Source organism: Cololabis saira, chromosome 6 (assembly GCF_033807715.1).
Source record: "Cololabis saira isolate AMF1-May2022 chromosome 6, fColSai1.1, whole genome shotgun sequence".
NCBI classification, from domain to species: domain Eukaryota; kingdom Metazoa; phylum Chordata; class Actinopteri; order Beloniformes; family Belonidae; genus Cololabis; species Cololabis saira.
The window spans coordinates 15122238-15140030 of NC_084592.1; the positions used below are offsets into that span (position 1 = coordinate 15122238).

Here is a 17793-nt window from a genome sequence, read left to right on the forward strand (position 1 = left end):
TTAAAATCTAGTGTTGTCCCGATCACGGCATTTTCAAAACATCGGTATCGGCCAAAAAAGTATCAGGACATTCCTGGTTATTAATGTTTTTGATAAATATTAAATCGTTTTATATATCGTTGTATTTAACGTCACTTCCGGCCGGCGTCACTTCCGGTGAAGTAAGCGAAACTAACATGGTTTACATGTTTGAATTGTGAAATTTTATATCTGTTCATGTTCATTAAGCTGCTACTATTCATTTCATGCCATTCAGAATGTTGCACTAAGGTTAAGCCAAAAAGTATCTTAATTTTCTTGTGTTTGTGAGTTTGACTGGATGTCATTCAACCACCTCTTTTGAAGTTACATGTATTTATTTTTATCATTACACTATTCTGCACTTTTTGTTTTAGTTTTACAATTTCATGTTTTTACATTTTGTGGCACCAGAGCTGATAAGTTTTGTTGAAATATATGTCCATGTTGTTCTCCAATGGACAATAAAAGAAACTTAGGATAATTTAGTTTTAGTCCTCTTTTTTTCTTTTTTTTTTTTAATTCATTGCCAAAATGTATCTGATCGGGAAAAAGTATCGGAAATGTATCGGGAGCCAAAAAAAGTGATCGGATTGGGAAAAATCGGGATCGGCGGATACTGAACTCAAGTGATCGGGATCGGATCGGGAGCTAAAAAATCCTGATCGGGACAACCCTATTAAAATCTCATTTGTGAAACAAACTTCACCAGTAAAGTCAAACATGACATGTAATGACAACCAAAAATCTTTGTGAGTGTGGGGCTGGATTCTGATTGGCTGAAGCTAGAATAGGGTAGTTTTATATTTCTGTGATGATAAAAGCAAATTTATCACCACTGTCACTTCAGAGCAGATTGGTAGAAAAAGCTGATCAATACACAAGTTACACAGACTGGAGGTATATACAGTATATGAATATGAATAATCATATTAATCAAGTTTGCAAAAGATCAATGAAAATGCTTGGCATACTGAAAAAGGTTTGTCCCTCTGCTCACTTGACTCTGTATTATAGTTTCCTATTTTCATATATGAATTATTGCAATATTGTCTGGTCTGCAACTTATCCAACTTTTCTTAACAAATTACTGATAATCAAAAAAAGATTCTTAAGAACGATCTTTCAGTCTGGTAAAGACGAACCATCTGCACCTCTTTTTATGAAATATTCCCTATTATCCATTCATAAACTTAATGTTTTCCACTCATGCTTGTTTGAGCATAAGTTTCTCAATAGAAAACAAGATCTTCCTGTCACTTTCCAGCTGTTTTTTACTTTTTCATCTAATTTTAATTCATATCCCACTAGACACAGTGGCAATCTTCATTTACCCTTCTGTCGAACATCTGGTCTACAATTTAATATTACATTTAGATCCAAAACTCTGGAATGACTTTAATGTGTCGCTGAAGTCAACATTATATTTTAACTCCTTCAGAAGGTTATTTAAAAAACATCTTATTCTGTCTTAACCTTCAATGTCTTTATCTTTTGTGGGTTTGTGTGTGAGAGCCTTACAGTATGTATTATGTATGTTGTATGTGACTGTTTTGTACTGTGTTGTATGTTTTATATTGGACCCCTGGAAAACGAGATGATTCATGGCGGAGCGCGGGTCTCAGTACAGAGGGTGCGGAGCATTCTCGATGGGCTCTTATGATAGTCATTTTAACGTTCAACAACACCTCATCCTACCCATCAATCAACATTTATTCTCACTTTTATTGAGCCAAGCCTATAGGCCTATGCTGCAGAAAGCAGAGTAAAGTCACAAACTTGTTCAGAAGAACACACACACACACACACACACACACACACACACACACACACACACACACACACACACACACACACACACACACACACACACACACACACACACACACACACACACACACACACACACACACACACACACACACACACACACACAGGCCTGACAGCTGTCAATCACATGGAACTCAGATAGTCACGGACTGACTCAGTTCCATCTTTGATTCAGCTTAAATACAAAAAAAAACACAACTGGTCTAAAATTACACAATCTATTTAGATAGATATAGACACAACGGTCTATAACATCATTTCTGAGCTCTATAACAGAGAATAGACTCGGCGGTCTCGTTGACAACAACACAAAGCACATTCAAATAGGCAGGAGAATACCACAACATTCTGATAAAGACATTATTTAAGAAGGTTACACTCACTCACCAGTTGACTCTTCCATAACCCTTGGCCCGAACAAAATAATCCAGGTAACGTGGAAAACAGGGCAACATTCAAAACTTTGTACATGCTTAGTCCTCTTTTAAAGTTTAGCGCTAATCTCCTTCATGGCAGCAAATTTGCCGAGTCGGCAAATTGGCTGTAACTGTTAAGGCTGATTTATGGTTCCACGTTACACGTCGATTTAACACGGAACCATAATTCAGGCTTTACAGCCAATCAGCGTTGGCTCACAGCCCTGATGCGTTCAGGACAGTTGTAAAGTAAGAATTAGCCTACACTGGCCGCACAATGCACATTTTATCGTAATTATAGCCTACAATTTACGATTATATATGAATGTATCACACAAAACGGGGCCGTATCATTGACCCCTATGAGCTTGTGGGCCCCGGGTTTGTGCTATATAAATAAATGAAATGAAATAAAATGAGACTGGAGGTATCTGAGGCTCCACCGACGAAGACGTTTCCTCTAGGGCTGAAATGATTCCTCGAATAATTCGAGTAATTCGATTACAAAAAATGATCGAGGAATTTTCTCTGCCTCAAGGAATTGTTTAATTTTGCAGCTCAAAGCAGGGTATTTCTCCCGGACTACGTTTAATGCGGCACAACACGCTGACACACGTAAAGGAAGAAGAAAGAGGCGGCAGATATGTTTGGTTTTAACTAAAAGAAAAGGCAGAAAATGTCAAAAGTGTGGGAGCATTTCCAGCTGGACACCAAGGCAACACTGTTGCTGTTTCACTGTAAGACAACGCTTGATACGACAACAGTACGTCCTCAAAGCTGCAGCATCTCCACCCAACACCCTGTTTACCCTGAGAGCGGAGGACCGTCACCCGAGACACGGTAAAATTAAGTTAACGTAGCCCTAATTAATGAGATTAACGTTACGGTACCTTGCTAACATAACGTTAGCCTTGTGGAGGGCTAGGTTTCTATTCATTATGACGCGTGTCGATGCGTGGCTAACGCATTTAATCTGTAAAAACACAGAGCTGTAGAGTGATGAGGGGGGAAAATAAAAACGTAATAAAGCTAACTGGGTAGTTGTCAATTTTAGCTCTGTAGTAATTGATGGATAAAACATCAAGTAGCGTTAGTGGCTAATGTGCTCCAATACAGCAGGTCTCATAATTTTATTTTGAACACTGCCAAAACTCAAAATCTTATCAAGACTTTAACTTAAAACTTAACTAGAAATTAAAATTTGCTTGACACAAATGAAAGTTCAATTGAAACACGTGGGAAAAAATCCTAACCTTTTAAGTGATGTGTGTTATCAGGTGTAATGGCATTTTTAGGTTAGAAATAAGAATATTTCTTGGTAAGATTCTTAGTTTTTGGAGTGACGGCAGTGAAATTGGTCAACTGGTGTAAGTTCAGGATTTTTAAATGCACAGCCATGAACCTACTGTATTATATAATTTAGTCTTAGTAACGTCTTAGTAATGTCAATTAACATCTAACATCTTATGTATATTTATAATTGCTCTTAAACTAAACAAAAATATGTTTTATTCGATTACTCGATTAATCAATGGAATTTTCAGTAGAATACTCGATGACTAAAATATTCGATAGCTGCAGCTCTAGTTTCCTCACCAGAGTGGGAGGAGTTTGAAACAGCCGAGACTCGCGTGAAGGAAAGAGGCTCGGCGATGACAGCGATTGGGGGGGGGGGGGTTTGAGGACATTTATTCTCCGCCCCTTCTCCCTGATGCAGATATTCACCGACGGTCTGTCTCTCCCTTCACCACACAAACCCGGTGGGGATGGAGTGCATGCAAACCATGTTGCTATGGCAACAGAGGGTGAGTACGAGTAGGTTTCATGGTGGCAAAATCCAGCGAGAAACAGGGGGGGGGGGGCTTCGGAGATCACCACAGCGGCTGGCAGGAAGAAGACTGAAATAAAAATCAGCTGCCGGAGAGTGTGTATGTGTGTGTGTGTGTGTGTGTGTGTGTGTGTGTGTGTGTGTGTGTGTGTGTGTGTGTGTGTGTGTGTGTGTGTGTGTGTGTGTGTGTGTGTGTGTGTGTGTGTGTGTGGTCCGAGCCTGATAAGTCAGCCGTCCTCCCTCACATGCTGGCATCTGTCGTGTGATTCAGCGCAGGCTCACGCCGCGCCGGAGGGAAGACCCTCCATCATCGTCCTTATCTGCCCTCCTCTTGTCTGATCCCCCGTGTTTTTATTCCTCCGTCACCTTCGCCTGTTTCTCCCTTCGTCACTTATCTGCTACCACCTCCCCGTTCCTGTGCTTTTATCTCTCTTATCATCCGTTCCCTGGGAGATGCCCCCCCCACTGCTATCTGCCGTCACGAGGCCCGCGGGTGTGCTTCACCTTCACACGCAGAGAACCTCGCGTTTACCCTTCACACTCACACACATTAAAATAAACGTTTAGTCTGGAAGGTTTTGTAGAAACGTGGAATCGAGGCATCAGAAAGAAGAAGGAAGGGTGGACTTGTGCAGCGGCGTTTACCGGTTTCCTCCAGGTGTTTCCGGAGGATGTAACGGGTCTCCGTTCCCTCCGCGGCGTAGTCCAGCGGGACGTTTCCATCGATGTCCTGCAGCAGGAGGTTCACGCCGGCCTTTTACATGGGGGGAGAAAAAAGGCAAGGATGAGACGAACATTCATCAGACCTGAGTCAGTGATGAAGTGGGTCTAATTATCTTGGCTCCCAGCGGGACACCTGAGCAGAACCAGGACGATGCTAACAGGTCGTACAGCGAGTTAAAGGACTCATTTGATAAACTGCCTGAACGACGGAGCTGCAAAGACTAAGAGCTAGGGATGGGCGGTATGGACTAACTAACTTTCTTTCCTTTTATGCTAATTTATTTCAGGCTCATATCCTTCCTTCCTTCCTTCCTTCCTTCCTTCCTTCCTTCCTTCCTTCCTTCCTTCCTTCCTTCCTTCCTTCCTTCCTTCCTTCCTTCCTTCCTTCCTTCCTTCCTTCCTTCCTTCCTTCCTTCCTTCCTTCCTTCCTTCCTTCCTTCCTTCCTTCCTTCCTTCCTTCCTTCCTTCCTTCCTTCCTTCCTTCCTTCCTTCCTTCCTTCCTTCCTTCCTTCCTTCCTTCCTTCCTTCCTTCCTTCCTTCCTTCCTTCCTTCCTTCCTTCCTTCCTTCCTTCCTTCCTTCCTTCCTTCCTTCCTTCCTTCCTTCCTTCCTTCCTTCCTTCCTTCCTTCCTTCCTTCCTTCCTTCCTTCCTTCCTTCCTTCCTTCCTTCCTTCCTTCCTTCCTTCCTTCCTTCCTTCCTTCCTTCCTTCCTTCCTTCCTTCCTTCCTTCCTTCCTTCCTTCCTTCCTTCCTTCCTTCCTTCCTTCCTTCCTTCCTTCCTTCCTTCCTTCCTTCCTTCCTTCCTTCCTTCCTTCCTTCCTTCCTTCCTTCCTTCCTTCCTTCCTTCCTTCCTTCCTTCCTTCCTTCCTTCCTTCCTTCCTTCCTTCCTTCCTTCCTTCCTTCCTTCCTTCCTTCCTTCCTTCCTTCCTTCCTTCCTTCCTTCCTTCCTTCCTTCCTTCCTTCCTTCCTTCCTTCCTTCCTTCCTTCCTTCCTTCCTTCCTTCCTTCCTTCCTTCCTTCCTTCCTTCCTTCCTTCCTTCCCTCACACGTACATTGTGCGTGGATTTAACACAGAACCATAAATCAGCTTTATAGCTGGGAGGGAATTCATGAAAATCGTGCACTTGGTGACAAGTTTTTGATATTTGGCATGGTGTTAGGTATGGACATAAGGTTTTCAAAAACCACCGCAAACAAATTGGGACGGCCCCCTAGTGGCCGGTTTGCAGAAAATTCAAAATGGCTCCCGCTGAAAAGACCAAAGGTCATATTTCAGCTTCTCTTAGTCCTAGATTGTTGTATCTTGTCACTTTCTCTACTTGTTTTGGTGCTAGGAATTCAATTCTGAGATAGATTTCCTATTTCAAGGTCATGTTGAAGGTCAAATTTAATTTTCAAGGTCATTTTTTGTACATAAAAACTCCATATCTCTAGAATTAAGTCACATAGAAAGCTTATATAGGGCTCTAGACCCCTATTTTCACCCCCAAGGAATGTAATTTTCTGTTTATTGGACAGGTCACTATCGCTGTAGTATCAATAATCTAATTGGGTGAGCATTATGGCCATCGTTCAGGCTTAAGATGAACTCAACTTCAGAACAAAGCCACAACGAAAGCAAGTACTGGTGGAGTTGATAATATTGACGAGTGTGGTCGATTTGATATCCATGGCACCGCTATATCCCAGACTAACCATCTGACATGTGACAACATGGGGGGGATAGTGGTGCCTTCAGCTTCTGAAGGCACCACTATCAAGCTTCCGGATGACTTTGCCATTGTGCCGTGTATAGCTGAATATGCTGTGGAAATCAAGCTTTCATCAATTCTAGTTGGAACAGCCAGACCAACTTTTTCTTAAAACAACCGAGCAGGGGTGCCTGACGAAGCATGGCTAGACCATGTCCACAAGGTCCTGATAGAAAACGATGGAACACTTCAAGACACACCAGTGACCTACTCTGGGTTCATCTCACATGGCCAAAGCCATGAAGATGTCAAGCATTGGGCGCAGAAACACTCAATGCTTGTGGTCATGAAGGCAACAGAGTTTGTGAATCCTGGCCAGATTCCAGTCATAGCGGATGACTGTCCTCTGTATGCCCAACAGAAAAATGTCAGTGGAAGTTCCCTAATGAGGTTGGTGAATCAAAGATGGTGTACTTCATGGGCTTCCTTCACATCGAGATGATGTCCCAAGAGTCTGGGCGTAAGCTGTTGGCTGGGTCTGGCTGGGACCAGGTGTTTTCTCTCGCAAAATTTTCAACACTGGTGTTGCAGCATCTCTTCTAAGTGGCAAGCATGTCAAACGTACAAGGTATGCATACCAGCTTACTCTTGCCTGGCTCCATGTACTCAAAGTACAGGCATATGATGAATACTGCCAAGAGAGCTATGGGCCTCATGAAACCATGGAGATGTGGGAGAATCGACTTATGAGTAATGCTCCAACAATCTCTTACTGGCTGACAGTGAGAGACTACCTGATGATCAACTGCCGCCTCATCCGGGGTCAGCGAGTGGGCAATTGGCCACTAACCCTGAAAGCTTGTGAGGATCTGTGGCCATGGTTATTTGCCTTTGGACATACAAACTATGCCCGCTGGATGCCAGTCTTCTTGAAAGATGGCACGTCTACCAGATACCCACCCATCGGTACATGAGGCTTTCATGGAGGGCAAGTTTGTCGTACAACGTGGTGAAAAGAAGTTCACATTAATGGCACTTGATCAAAGTCAGAAGCACAGCATCAAATTTCTAAAGGAAGATAGTGGATCAAAGTCCTCTATGGTCAGCAAGAGGAGAAGGAGATCATCGAGTTCTTGAAACCTAGTTTCCTACGGGCCATTGATGAGTTTGAGGTGGCCTGCAAGCAAGCTGGGCTCTGCCAAGGCAAATACAGCTCTAATCACCAAGCTCTTCTTGTCCCTACAAGCCCGTCCTGATCTAGACATCGATGAATTCTTTGAGCACGAGAATCAGCGTGAGCCTCCATCCTTGTCTGATCAAGGCAAACTCCAGTCAGGAACCAAGTCAGATATTTGTGGATGCCTACCAGGAATGCCTGGTCCTGGCCCCTCTCCATCAGCCAAAGAGGCTTCTGTAGTTGTGCTTGATATGGCAGCAGTAATACATATCATCAAGACCCAGCGTGCCAGAGTGTTTGGAGAGTACACTCAAATGCACTTGCTAACCTACTTGCGCAGCCTGATGACTGACAGAACGACAAGAGTGTATGCGGTCTGGAATACATATATAGAGGCAAGTCTGAAATACCAAACTCGTGTCAAGCGGGGTGGGACTGCAGGGTGTCGAACATGAGTGTCTGCTAAGATGCCTCTGCCAAAGGGAGCTCAATGGCAGAAGTTCCTCAAGGACAGTCAAAATAAAGACCAGATGTTTCAGTACCTTAGTCAGAACCTTCAAGAGATCACAGCTGGCTCAGAGTACTACCTTCTCACAACAAAGGCTGACCTTGTCCTGAGCAACAAACCAACTAACCTACAAGCCTTTTTGTTTGTTTTGTTTGTTTATGTATTTGAGCACATTGAATCCATGCTCCAAGGCTTACCTAAAGACAGTAGATAGTGATGTAGTGGTGCTGGCCATCAACCTGTTCAAGGAGCCGGGCCTCTCAGAACTGTGGATTGGCTTTGGATCAGGAAAAGCATATAAAGATATTCCAATTCACCACATCTCAGAAATGCTGGGACCTCAAAAATGCCAAGCACTGCCCTTCTTCCACGCATTCACCGTGTGTAACGTTGTATCAGCAATCTTTGGAGTTGGCAAAAAAAAAAACACATGGAATGCATGGACAGCTTTTCCTGAAGTCACCAACACCCTCATTGAAATCACCCAAGACCCAACCAGCGTCACACTGGAATCAGTGCATATGCGACATCTCGAACGCTGGACTGTTCTAATGTATAGCAAGGACTGCAGTGTAGAGTCAGTCAATGAAGCCAGGAAGCTTGTTTTCACCCATAGCCTCAAGTCCCTGGATTCAATCCCCCCGACCCAGCACGCCTTATTCCAGCATGGCAAGCTGGAAGCAATCCCTCCCCAAAACTCCTAAGATTCCAGACCCATGTGATTGGGGTTGGGAATGGAATGCCAGAACCAAAGTGTGGGTGCCATATTGGACAGATCTGGAAGATGTCAGCAAGGGATGCACACTTCTCCTTCACTGTGGCTGTGTGGTTTCCTGTAAGGGAAACTGTAAATGCTACCGAGCTGGACTCCACTGTACCACCTTTTGTAAGTGTGAGGGAGGCTACACTAATAATGAAGAGTGAAGTAGCTCTGATTTCATACTCTTGGCCCAATAAACGAGGCCATAGAGGCAGGCATTGTAGATTTTAAGTGAGTTTAAATATGCACAGCTGATGTTTTTTGTGGGTGTTATTTAATAAAATCCTATTCTTTCACTGTGAGTTATTCTATGCAACTTCCTAGAGCTAGCAAGATTTGAAAGTGGCGCTTCCTCTAAGCCCCGCCCCCACCCACGAGCGCTCCGTCCAAAGCCACGCCCCCACAAACACGAACGCTCATACAATTATTAAACATTTTGGACAGCACATTTACAGCAAAACTACCCCATGTCTCATTCACCTGTAAGCGAGGCCGGTTTTAGGGGGGGCAGGGGGGGGCTGTGCCCACCCAAACGTGCATCCTGCCTGTCTCCATCGCGCTGCAGGCTCTAAAGCCACGGCTATGCCGTAGCCTACGGCGTAGCTGCGGCAACAGAGCCGGTGCGCTGCGGTGCCGTGCACCGGCGCGCTCAGCTCTCGCCGCAAGACGCCTACATCCCCACGGACCCCATACAGCTTCCGAGGCAGAGCTGCTGCGGCTTTTCACGGCTGCGGCTGTTCACGTGCCCCCGCAGCAGCAGCAGCAGCAGCAGCAGCAGGAGCAGCAGCCTCTGCAGCAGCAGCAGCAGCAGCAGGACTAACGGCTCCCGCTCCCCGGTCACACACAGCGGGGCGGGGACTGAGCTGCTCTGGAAATAACTACATAATATCTATATACTGGGGTCCGTGGCAGGGAGGGAGGGAGGGGGGTTACACTGGGACACTGTAAGCCCAGGAGGACCTGTGGGAAGTGGACACGGGGGCTGGAAGCGAGTGCGCGCATGGGACAGGGTGGGGGGGCGTGGTTTAAAATGAAGACATCTGATTGGTTCTTTCCCTTCCTGGACCTGGACCAATCCGTATCATTTGGACCGAATGGGCGGGGCTTAGAGGTGCCTCTTTCAAATCTTGCTAGCTGATCAGGGATCAAGGATTTGTTGCATAGAATACCTTTAGTTCTGAGGTTATGTTCATCTTAAAGCTAGGGTCTATGATCTTGAGTTAAAAAAAAAAAAAAGACACCTACTCCCCACACAAACCCCCTTCCCCGTGCTCTGCCTCACATGAAGCTCCCGCCTCCGACACACGCCCTTTGGTACGGGAGCCAGCAGGACCAAAAACAAGCGCCGCTTCGGCAAATACTCTCTCTCAAATGTCCTTTGTGTTGCCGTACTTTGGGAGGCGTGGAGTAGGTGAGGACTGTCCAATCACTGACATTCAAGCAGATTGACCAATAGGCGCCGGTCGGCCGAATGGCGCCTATTGGTTGACTTCTTTGCAGGATTACAGCAGATAGAAGAAATATTTTCTTTTGGTTCTTTTTGCTAATCATATTTCATAGGTAACACTATTGGGTCATAACAACCTTATAAATGACTTTGATAAAAATGTACGATATGTAAAATCGTAGACCCTAGCTTTAAACCTGAATGAATGCCACTGTACTCAACCAATGAGATTGACACAGTGATAGTGACCTGTCCAATAAACAGAAAATTGCATTCCTTGGGGGTAAAAATAGGGGTCTAGAGCCCTATATAATCTTTCTATGTGACTTAATTCTAGAGATATGGAGTTTTTTGTGCAAAAAATGACCTTGAGAATTAAATTTGACCTTCAACATGACCTTGAAATAGGAAATATATCTCAGAATTGAATTCCTAGCACCAAAACAAGTAGAGAAAGTGACAATAAACAATAATCTAGGACTAAGAGAAGCTGAGATATGACCTTTGGTCTTTTCAGCGGGAGCCATTTTGAATTTTCTGCAAACCAGCCACTAGGGGGCCATCCCAATTTGTTTGCGGTGGTTTTTGAAAACCTTATGTCCATACCTAACACCATGCCAAATATCAAAAACTTGTCACCAAGTGCACAATCTTTATGATTTTTGACATATTCCCTCCCAGCTATTACACAAAAACATCAACGGGAATTTGTCGTTTTTACCGCGAGATGACAAATTCTTACCGTGGGGAATTTTTTTGACGGTTTATTGGAGATGTCAATTTCCCCGAGGGAACCTCCCAAAGAGATTAATAAAGTCATCTGAATCTGAAACTTTAGATATTAAAGATGCACACAATTATCGATTTGAATTTACACTATTTACCATTATAGTGGCCAGATTACACGTATATCCGCATCACTGAAATGGACCTGATGCTTAATCAACGATATGCAAATATTATTCATATATTTATTTAAATAAGGCCTTATAAACACAAAACTGTAATTAAATGCAAACACAGATGCAGATGCACCAAAACAGTAAATCAAATGCAAAATACAAATAGTTTACAAAACTGTACATTAACAAGAGGAAGAACTGCTGATCACAAGATTCTGTCACTTTGGTGCAACGGACTCTCAGTTATCCGAGTCCGAGACCGAGACAATACCGACCACTAAAAAGTGGTCTCGAGAACTTCAAGTCTACTGGGTACGACCTGCATTTATGAGGAGATTTATACTCATCAGGGACTCCAGACGCCAGAGCTGTCAAACCACCATCTACCAATCATGGGACAAGACCAGAGCCATTAGCCTTAGCTCCAACAGCGTCGCATGTGTCGTTGTATAACATCCACGATGTTGGTTCTCTTTAGAGAAAACTGCACTAATCACCAAAAAGACCATGAAAGAAGAGATCAGGAAGTGGCCGAGCCCTCCAGCAGGACTAATATCCCCTCGTTGGGATCAGGTGCTAAAAGCAACACGGAGGAAGGAGCTGGAAAACATTCCCACTGTAAACTGCTTCCTGTTTGTTTAACGAACCACAAACAGGGAATCCTGTGTAACGATTGTAACCGGCTGACATTTACGGCTAATATGAGTCTGACGACACGGCGGAAGTGCGGGACAGAGATTTATGAGCGACTCCTGGGGCAGGTTGGGAAAGAAGGGTAGGACAACTGCTTTTTGCGCGAAACAAGAAAACAACATTCACTGAAACAGCCAACGTGCCCGTGGGAGGTGAGGAGAAACTGACACGTCTCGTTTTCATAAACGCATAAGTAAGTGGCCAACGTCACAAAATTAATAATAATTAATCCTGCTAAAGTCACCACATCAAAACCTGACGAACAATTTTTTAGAAAAAAGCATTTAAGGTGTTTCATAAGAAAACCATAATCACTGAGAAAGAGTCATGTATTAAGCTTTGAAAATCTTAATACTGTTAAACATGGTTGTTTTATCTATTACTTAGATAATAGATAAGCGTGGGTTGCGTATACATTCACAGAATAACTCGGATTAGCCATTAGACAGCTCGATCTCAAGAGCTTCAGTTCGGTTCGACTACAGCTCGGCTAAAGTTTTTACATGGCTTTTAAAACTTCAATATCGGTCGGATTAAAGCGACATTACGTAACTTTTCCACCTTAATATCATATTTCCAGAGTCATTGTGATGGAACATCAACTTCCAACAGGTTTAATGACACCTCTGTCATGGTCTGAGGGGTCTGTATCGCCTTCACTGGCACTATGTAACTTTGAGGAGCATGGAGGAACCCTGCCACACTAAAAAACTACAAATTTTACGGCTTTGACTGCTTTACGGCATACGTCACTTCCCCGTCCTTCCCGATTAGCAGTCGTGACGAAAATGGGCGGGGCTTGGAGCTCAGCTCCGCAGAAGCTGGTAACCAGTTGCTGCGTTGCGGCTGCAGCAGCTCCACACAACAGACCAGGGAAAAGATCGCTAATGGTTTAACTTTTCACCGATTTCCTGCTCGGAGGCAGAACCACGGAGGCCGAGTATCTGATATAACAAAGTAAAAGAGTGAAAGAGTCGTCGGCTCGCTTGGATCGCGGCTGTAACAACCAAATCTTCCACACAGTAAAGCCTGAATTATGGCTCTGCGTTAAATCGACACAGACCTACGGCATAGTACTTTGCGACGCGCAACGTACGGTGCGTGTCGCCGCGTACCCTACGCCGTAGGCTCTGCGTCGATTTAACGCAAAACCATAAATCAGCCTTAAACCACAAACACTCACACAGACCGGGTCGCATCAAAACACGGGTTTTATTCCCCACTTCTCCAGCTAAACGCAGTTGCTGGCCAGCTCTCTGCGGTGCAATTAACCCCAATCTTCAGATAAAACTAGTTTGTTGAGGAAAAAATATGAACTCTTATTTGTAGCTGCAGAGGAAAAAAAATAATCTCACGAGGAAAACAAAAATATTGCTCACCCCTCGGAGCCTCTTAAACATAATATAGCAGTCAAAAAAAAGAAGAGAAGTAAGAGGGATACAAAACATGTACTGTATGTTGTACTATTATACAAATTTATTGAAACACATGGCGAGTCAAACATTTACCAAAGCAGCTGCCAAACACTCCTAAACAAGGTAGCCGGAGACGGTAGTTCTGCAGAACTGCGGCAGTAATCCTTTCTAAATAATGGAGCTCCGACGAGGAGCTCCATTCTTCAGTAGGGATTTCATATGGATCCAGACCGTTAATAATCATTATTTTCTCCATATACCGCTCCCTGGCTTCCTTGTTTAAGGTATCCCGGTAAATTCCAGTTCCTTTCCAGCAGTTTAACATCTTTTTTTTTGCGTTCCGTCTGTTCACTTGGTGAAACAGAAAAGCGTCCCGTCTTCTCTCAAAACAAATGCACGTGACGGGACAGGAGTTTTCCAGCAGTACGCGCTGGTGCTCATGGGAAACGTAGTGTTCTTTCTGGTAAAACACTACCGCTTTTGTCCAAAAGATGCCGCCAAACTCAGAAAAGCTGAAAGTTACGTTGTGCTGCTTTAAGGCAACAATTCAACTTCCTGTTACTGCATGTGAGCTACTGAGTGTGTTTATACCTGTTTTTGCTGAAGTTTAAATAAGTCCTGCGTATTTACACGTCATAAACGATATGTGCTGTCCTCACCGAATAAATAAATAAAATAAAAACAATCAGCTCCTTTATGAGGCTTCATGAAAATGCAGACACTTACTGAAATATGGAGCTTAAAGAGCAAAGATTAAGAGTGAGTCTTCTGAGAAGCAGAATAACTGCTCAGCCTCCCACCCGACACACGTGCACGCTCCGGCCTCCACGTGCGCGCTCCGGCCTCCACGTGCACGCTCCGGCCTCCACCGTCCCAGCCGGGTCACACGTGTTTCACTCCGACAGCAGCAGTTTCCTAATATTTGTTCTTGCAAAGCTCGTAATAAACCCAATAACTCCTCTCCGTGTGCAAATGTTGACGAGCGTGTTTCTGTCTGTGCACGAGTCCCAACGGCCGGCGGAGAAGTTTTGTTCTGGCTTATTTGATGAGTTCGGGGTCCTGGAAAGTCCAGAGGGGGTGTGGTCATCAGCTTTGTCCAGCTTTGTTTCCAACCACCTCTTTTAGTAGAAGGTGGTTGGAACTGGGGTGACACTTTTCCGCTACCCTCGTCTGAGGTAAAAATGATGGCGGTCGCCGTGGTGAAGCTTCCTGATCCGACTCAGTTTTAGACTTTGGTGGCGCCAAACAAGTCGGTCGTCACTTCAGACATCCAAAAATGAATCGTCTTCATAATACGTCCCCTAAAACAGGACTTGATGTAACCGTCCCCTCTGTGGCAGAACAACTCACTCGGTGCGGTTCCATGCACATCTAAATCAATATTGGCAACCATCTAGCTGAGGAGTTTCAGAGAAATCCCAGTAAACATGCACAAGAAGAGAATCGATTATTAAGTGAGGGGCGTTCGACACCTCAATGCTAGGTGGCTTCTTCCGGTTAATTCTCTGTTCATCATCTTCTTCTTCTCCTACTGTGTTGATATTCTGGCTTTCGCCGTGTCGTCACTTCCAGAAGGGGGGTTCCCGGGGCGGTCGGTAGCTCAGCTAAGCATGGGTTGGTATACATGCAGGAATAAATCGTATTAGGACGCATTATCTGGCACTAACAGCTCGATCTCAAGAGATTCAGTTCGGTTCCACTACAGCCCGGCTAAAGTGTATACATGAATTTTAAAAGTTGATATCGGTCGGAATAAAGCAACAATTCAACTTTCTGTTAGTTAATGTAAATGTGCTGACTGAAGAAGTTAAAGATGAAATCAAACTTTTCCAAGGACGTGAGTCATGTAAAGTTGTAAAGTTTCTGAGACAGATTATGCTTAAAGGCGTCTAATACCTATTTTAAACAGGCCTTGAATGTCTTAAAAACAAGCTTTTGATTGTTTTTGCTAAATAAATTAGAAATTCAGCCTCTAAACCATGTCTTTATCTTCCCAGTCTCTAAACTCATTATCTATGCAGAAATTCTGAGTGGGCGGGGCTATGATAATGAGACACTGTGCTGATTGGCTGCCTGAATGACGCGATACACCGCTACGAAAAAATGGCGGAAGCTCCGGCCGGCCAGAGTTAGTTGTGGGCGTGGTTTCACGCATCGGAGACCAACCGATGTAAATCCTTTCCTTCGTTACGTAACAGGAGCAGAATCTGAACGGTACGTAGAAGCCACATCACACTGGCCGGGTCATCCGGGCGGCTGTACAGACACTTCTCTGAGTTGGCAGGCTGAGGGGAGACCACTTTATATATGTTAAAGCAAGAGAAAACGTGTTTTTCATAATAGGTCCCCTTTAAGGAAACACGATAGACTCTGTAGTTCATCCTGGGCTCCGACCGTTTCCGTGGTGACTAAATGCTGCTGAACACTGGAGCCGAACACATCCTGCATCGACGCCCGGTCGAATCATCAGAAAGAGTCACAACGTCCTTAATGAGCACATTGTCGAGGACTCGTGCATCAGCAGGAAAACTTGGAGTTGAGGGCTTTAAATGTAAATCTCCTCCACGAGCATGAAAAGTGGGTCAACTCCAGAACGGAGTCGTCGCTGGAGCAGTTCCTCATGACTCACATTTGCACAAGTTCAGAGGCGGCAAGCGAGTGATTCATCAGAAAAGATCAAAGCAGATGAATTACAGAAAAAAAAAGCGATTCGGTGGTTTAAGACGGGAAAAGCACTCGTCTGCTCGCGAGTCCGAAAGGTAGAACCGGCGCTGCGCAAAGCCTGGAATTAACGTTTATCGATCGCCGCATCTTCTTCTTTCCCCCGCGGTTTTACAGGAAATGAAATGAGAAAGTCATAATTGAGTTTCCAATAGAAGCAAGATTTGAGCTGCAGTTCTTATTACAAGTCTGACGAAGATGAAGATCAGCTCGTCTCCACATATCCTGGTACACCGGGCCGAGATTGCCCTCACAACCAAACGGCAGAGAATTTAGCTCATTTATTAGGATTTCAGTGTAACTATTTATAAATAGTGCACACAGCCCCGCGTTCATGGGGTAATTAACTATCCGGTGCCCCCCCTTAACCCTCCACTTAATCCCAACGAGGACCCCGATGACGATCAACCTAAAGTGGAGCCATGAAGGTTCAGGAATGAGGTTGGAGATGATGGATTTGAGAGCCGGTTTGTTTGCCTGCTGCTTGGACGCCGGAGATAAGAGAATTAATATTACAGCCAATCTGGATGCAGAGCGGCGGTGCACTCAGACTCCTCATCACCCCCCTCCAAGATGACACTGGTAACATCTCTGTCAGCAAAAAAGCCCACTCTGGGCCTCTGTGTGGAAACCGGAGATGGTAGAGGGGGAGTCAAGGGCAGAGACGCGAAGGACGGGAAAGAGGTGGCAGAGCGGCGCACAATAGATGAATGCAGCAGATTTCCTTCCCGTGTCGATCAAAGATGATGACGACACACAAACACACAAACACACAAACACACAAAAAAAGCTCCTTTAGTTTGATTTCTTCACACATGTTTGAGGAGGAAGATTGATTTCGGTCTGTGGCGGAAAATACGGGTTTTAAAACCTCACTTCAGCGTCAGGTATTTATTTATGTTTTTTCTTTTTTTCTTTAGGTATTTATTTATTTATGATGTTTTTTTTGTTTTTTTTTATTATATCCATGATTATGTTTTTATTAGGGCTGTCAAAGTTAACGCCTTAATAACGTGTTAACTTAACGTCCTCTTAACGCCGACAATTTCTTTAATGCCCGATTAACGCGCAAGATTAAAAAAAAAAAAAAAGTGCATTATATAATTTTTGGCGGTCGACGGCACCGTAGCTTGAGGAAAAGTATGGTGGACCACTGCGTGAATTTTTTTGAAAAGCGAGGAAAGATGGAGAATGAAAAGGGACTTTTGAACGGCAAGTTCACATTCAAAAAGTTTGCTGGATAAGACATAAGACACTGGATAAGATATTTGCATGTACTGTCGATTTGAAATGAATTACCATCGAAGGAGTCTCAAATACCACTTGCAAGCCAAACACACGACCGATGCGGAGATGTTTTAATGTCCATGTCGGGGGGGGGGGGGGGGGGTATTAAAGTGAGGATGGGTTTCATATATTTTGGTCTTGTTCAATATTGTCCCCTTTTTTGCCAGGAGGTCTGTCAAATTTTGAGTAAAGTATTACAGATAGACATTTCATTTAAGCTTGTTTCTTTATACTTAGGAGTTATACAGTATCACCAGATAACGCCACTTCTGGGGACAAATATTTATTTCAGATTTTAAGTGCGGCCTGTAGAAAGGCCATTACAAGGAAGTGGTTAAAACCAGAAAAACCTACAGTGGATGAGTGGACAGACATCTAGGG

General features: G+C 44.2%; 1 protein-coding gene across 1 annotated transcript in view; it reads right to left on the reverse strand.

Moving 5' to 3' along the window:
• The window catches only part of myo16 (myosin XVI), a 148174-nt gene that overhangs the window by 101976 nt on the left and 28405 nt on the right, over positions 1-17793 (reverse strand). Inside the window, exon 5 of the mRNA XM_061723355.1 lies at positions 4738-4846. Within this exon, the coding sequence (XP_061579339.1) occupies positions 4738-4846 (109 nt within the window). The remainder of the gene's footprint in view (positions 1-4737; positions 4847-17793) is intronic.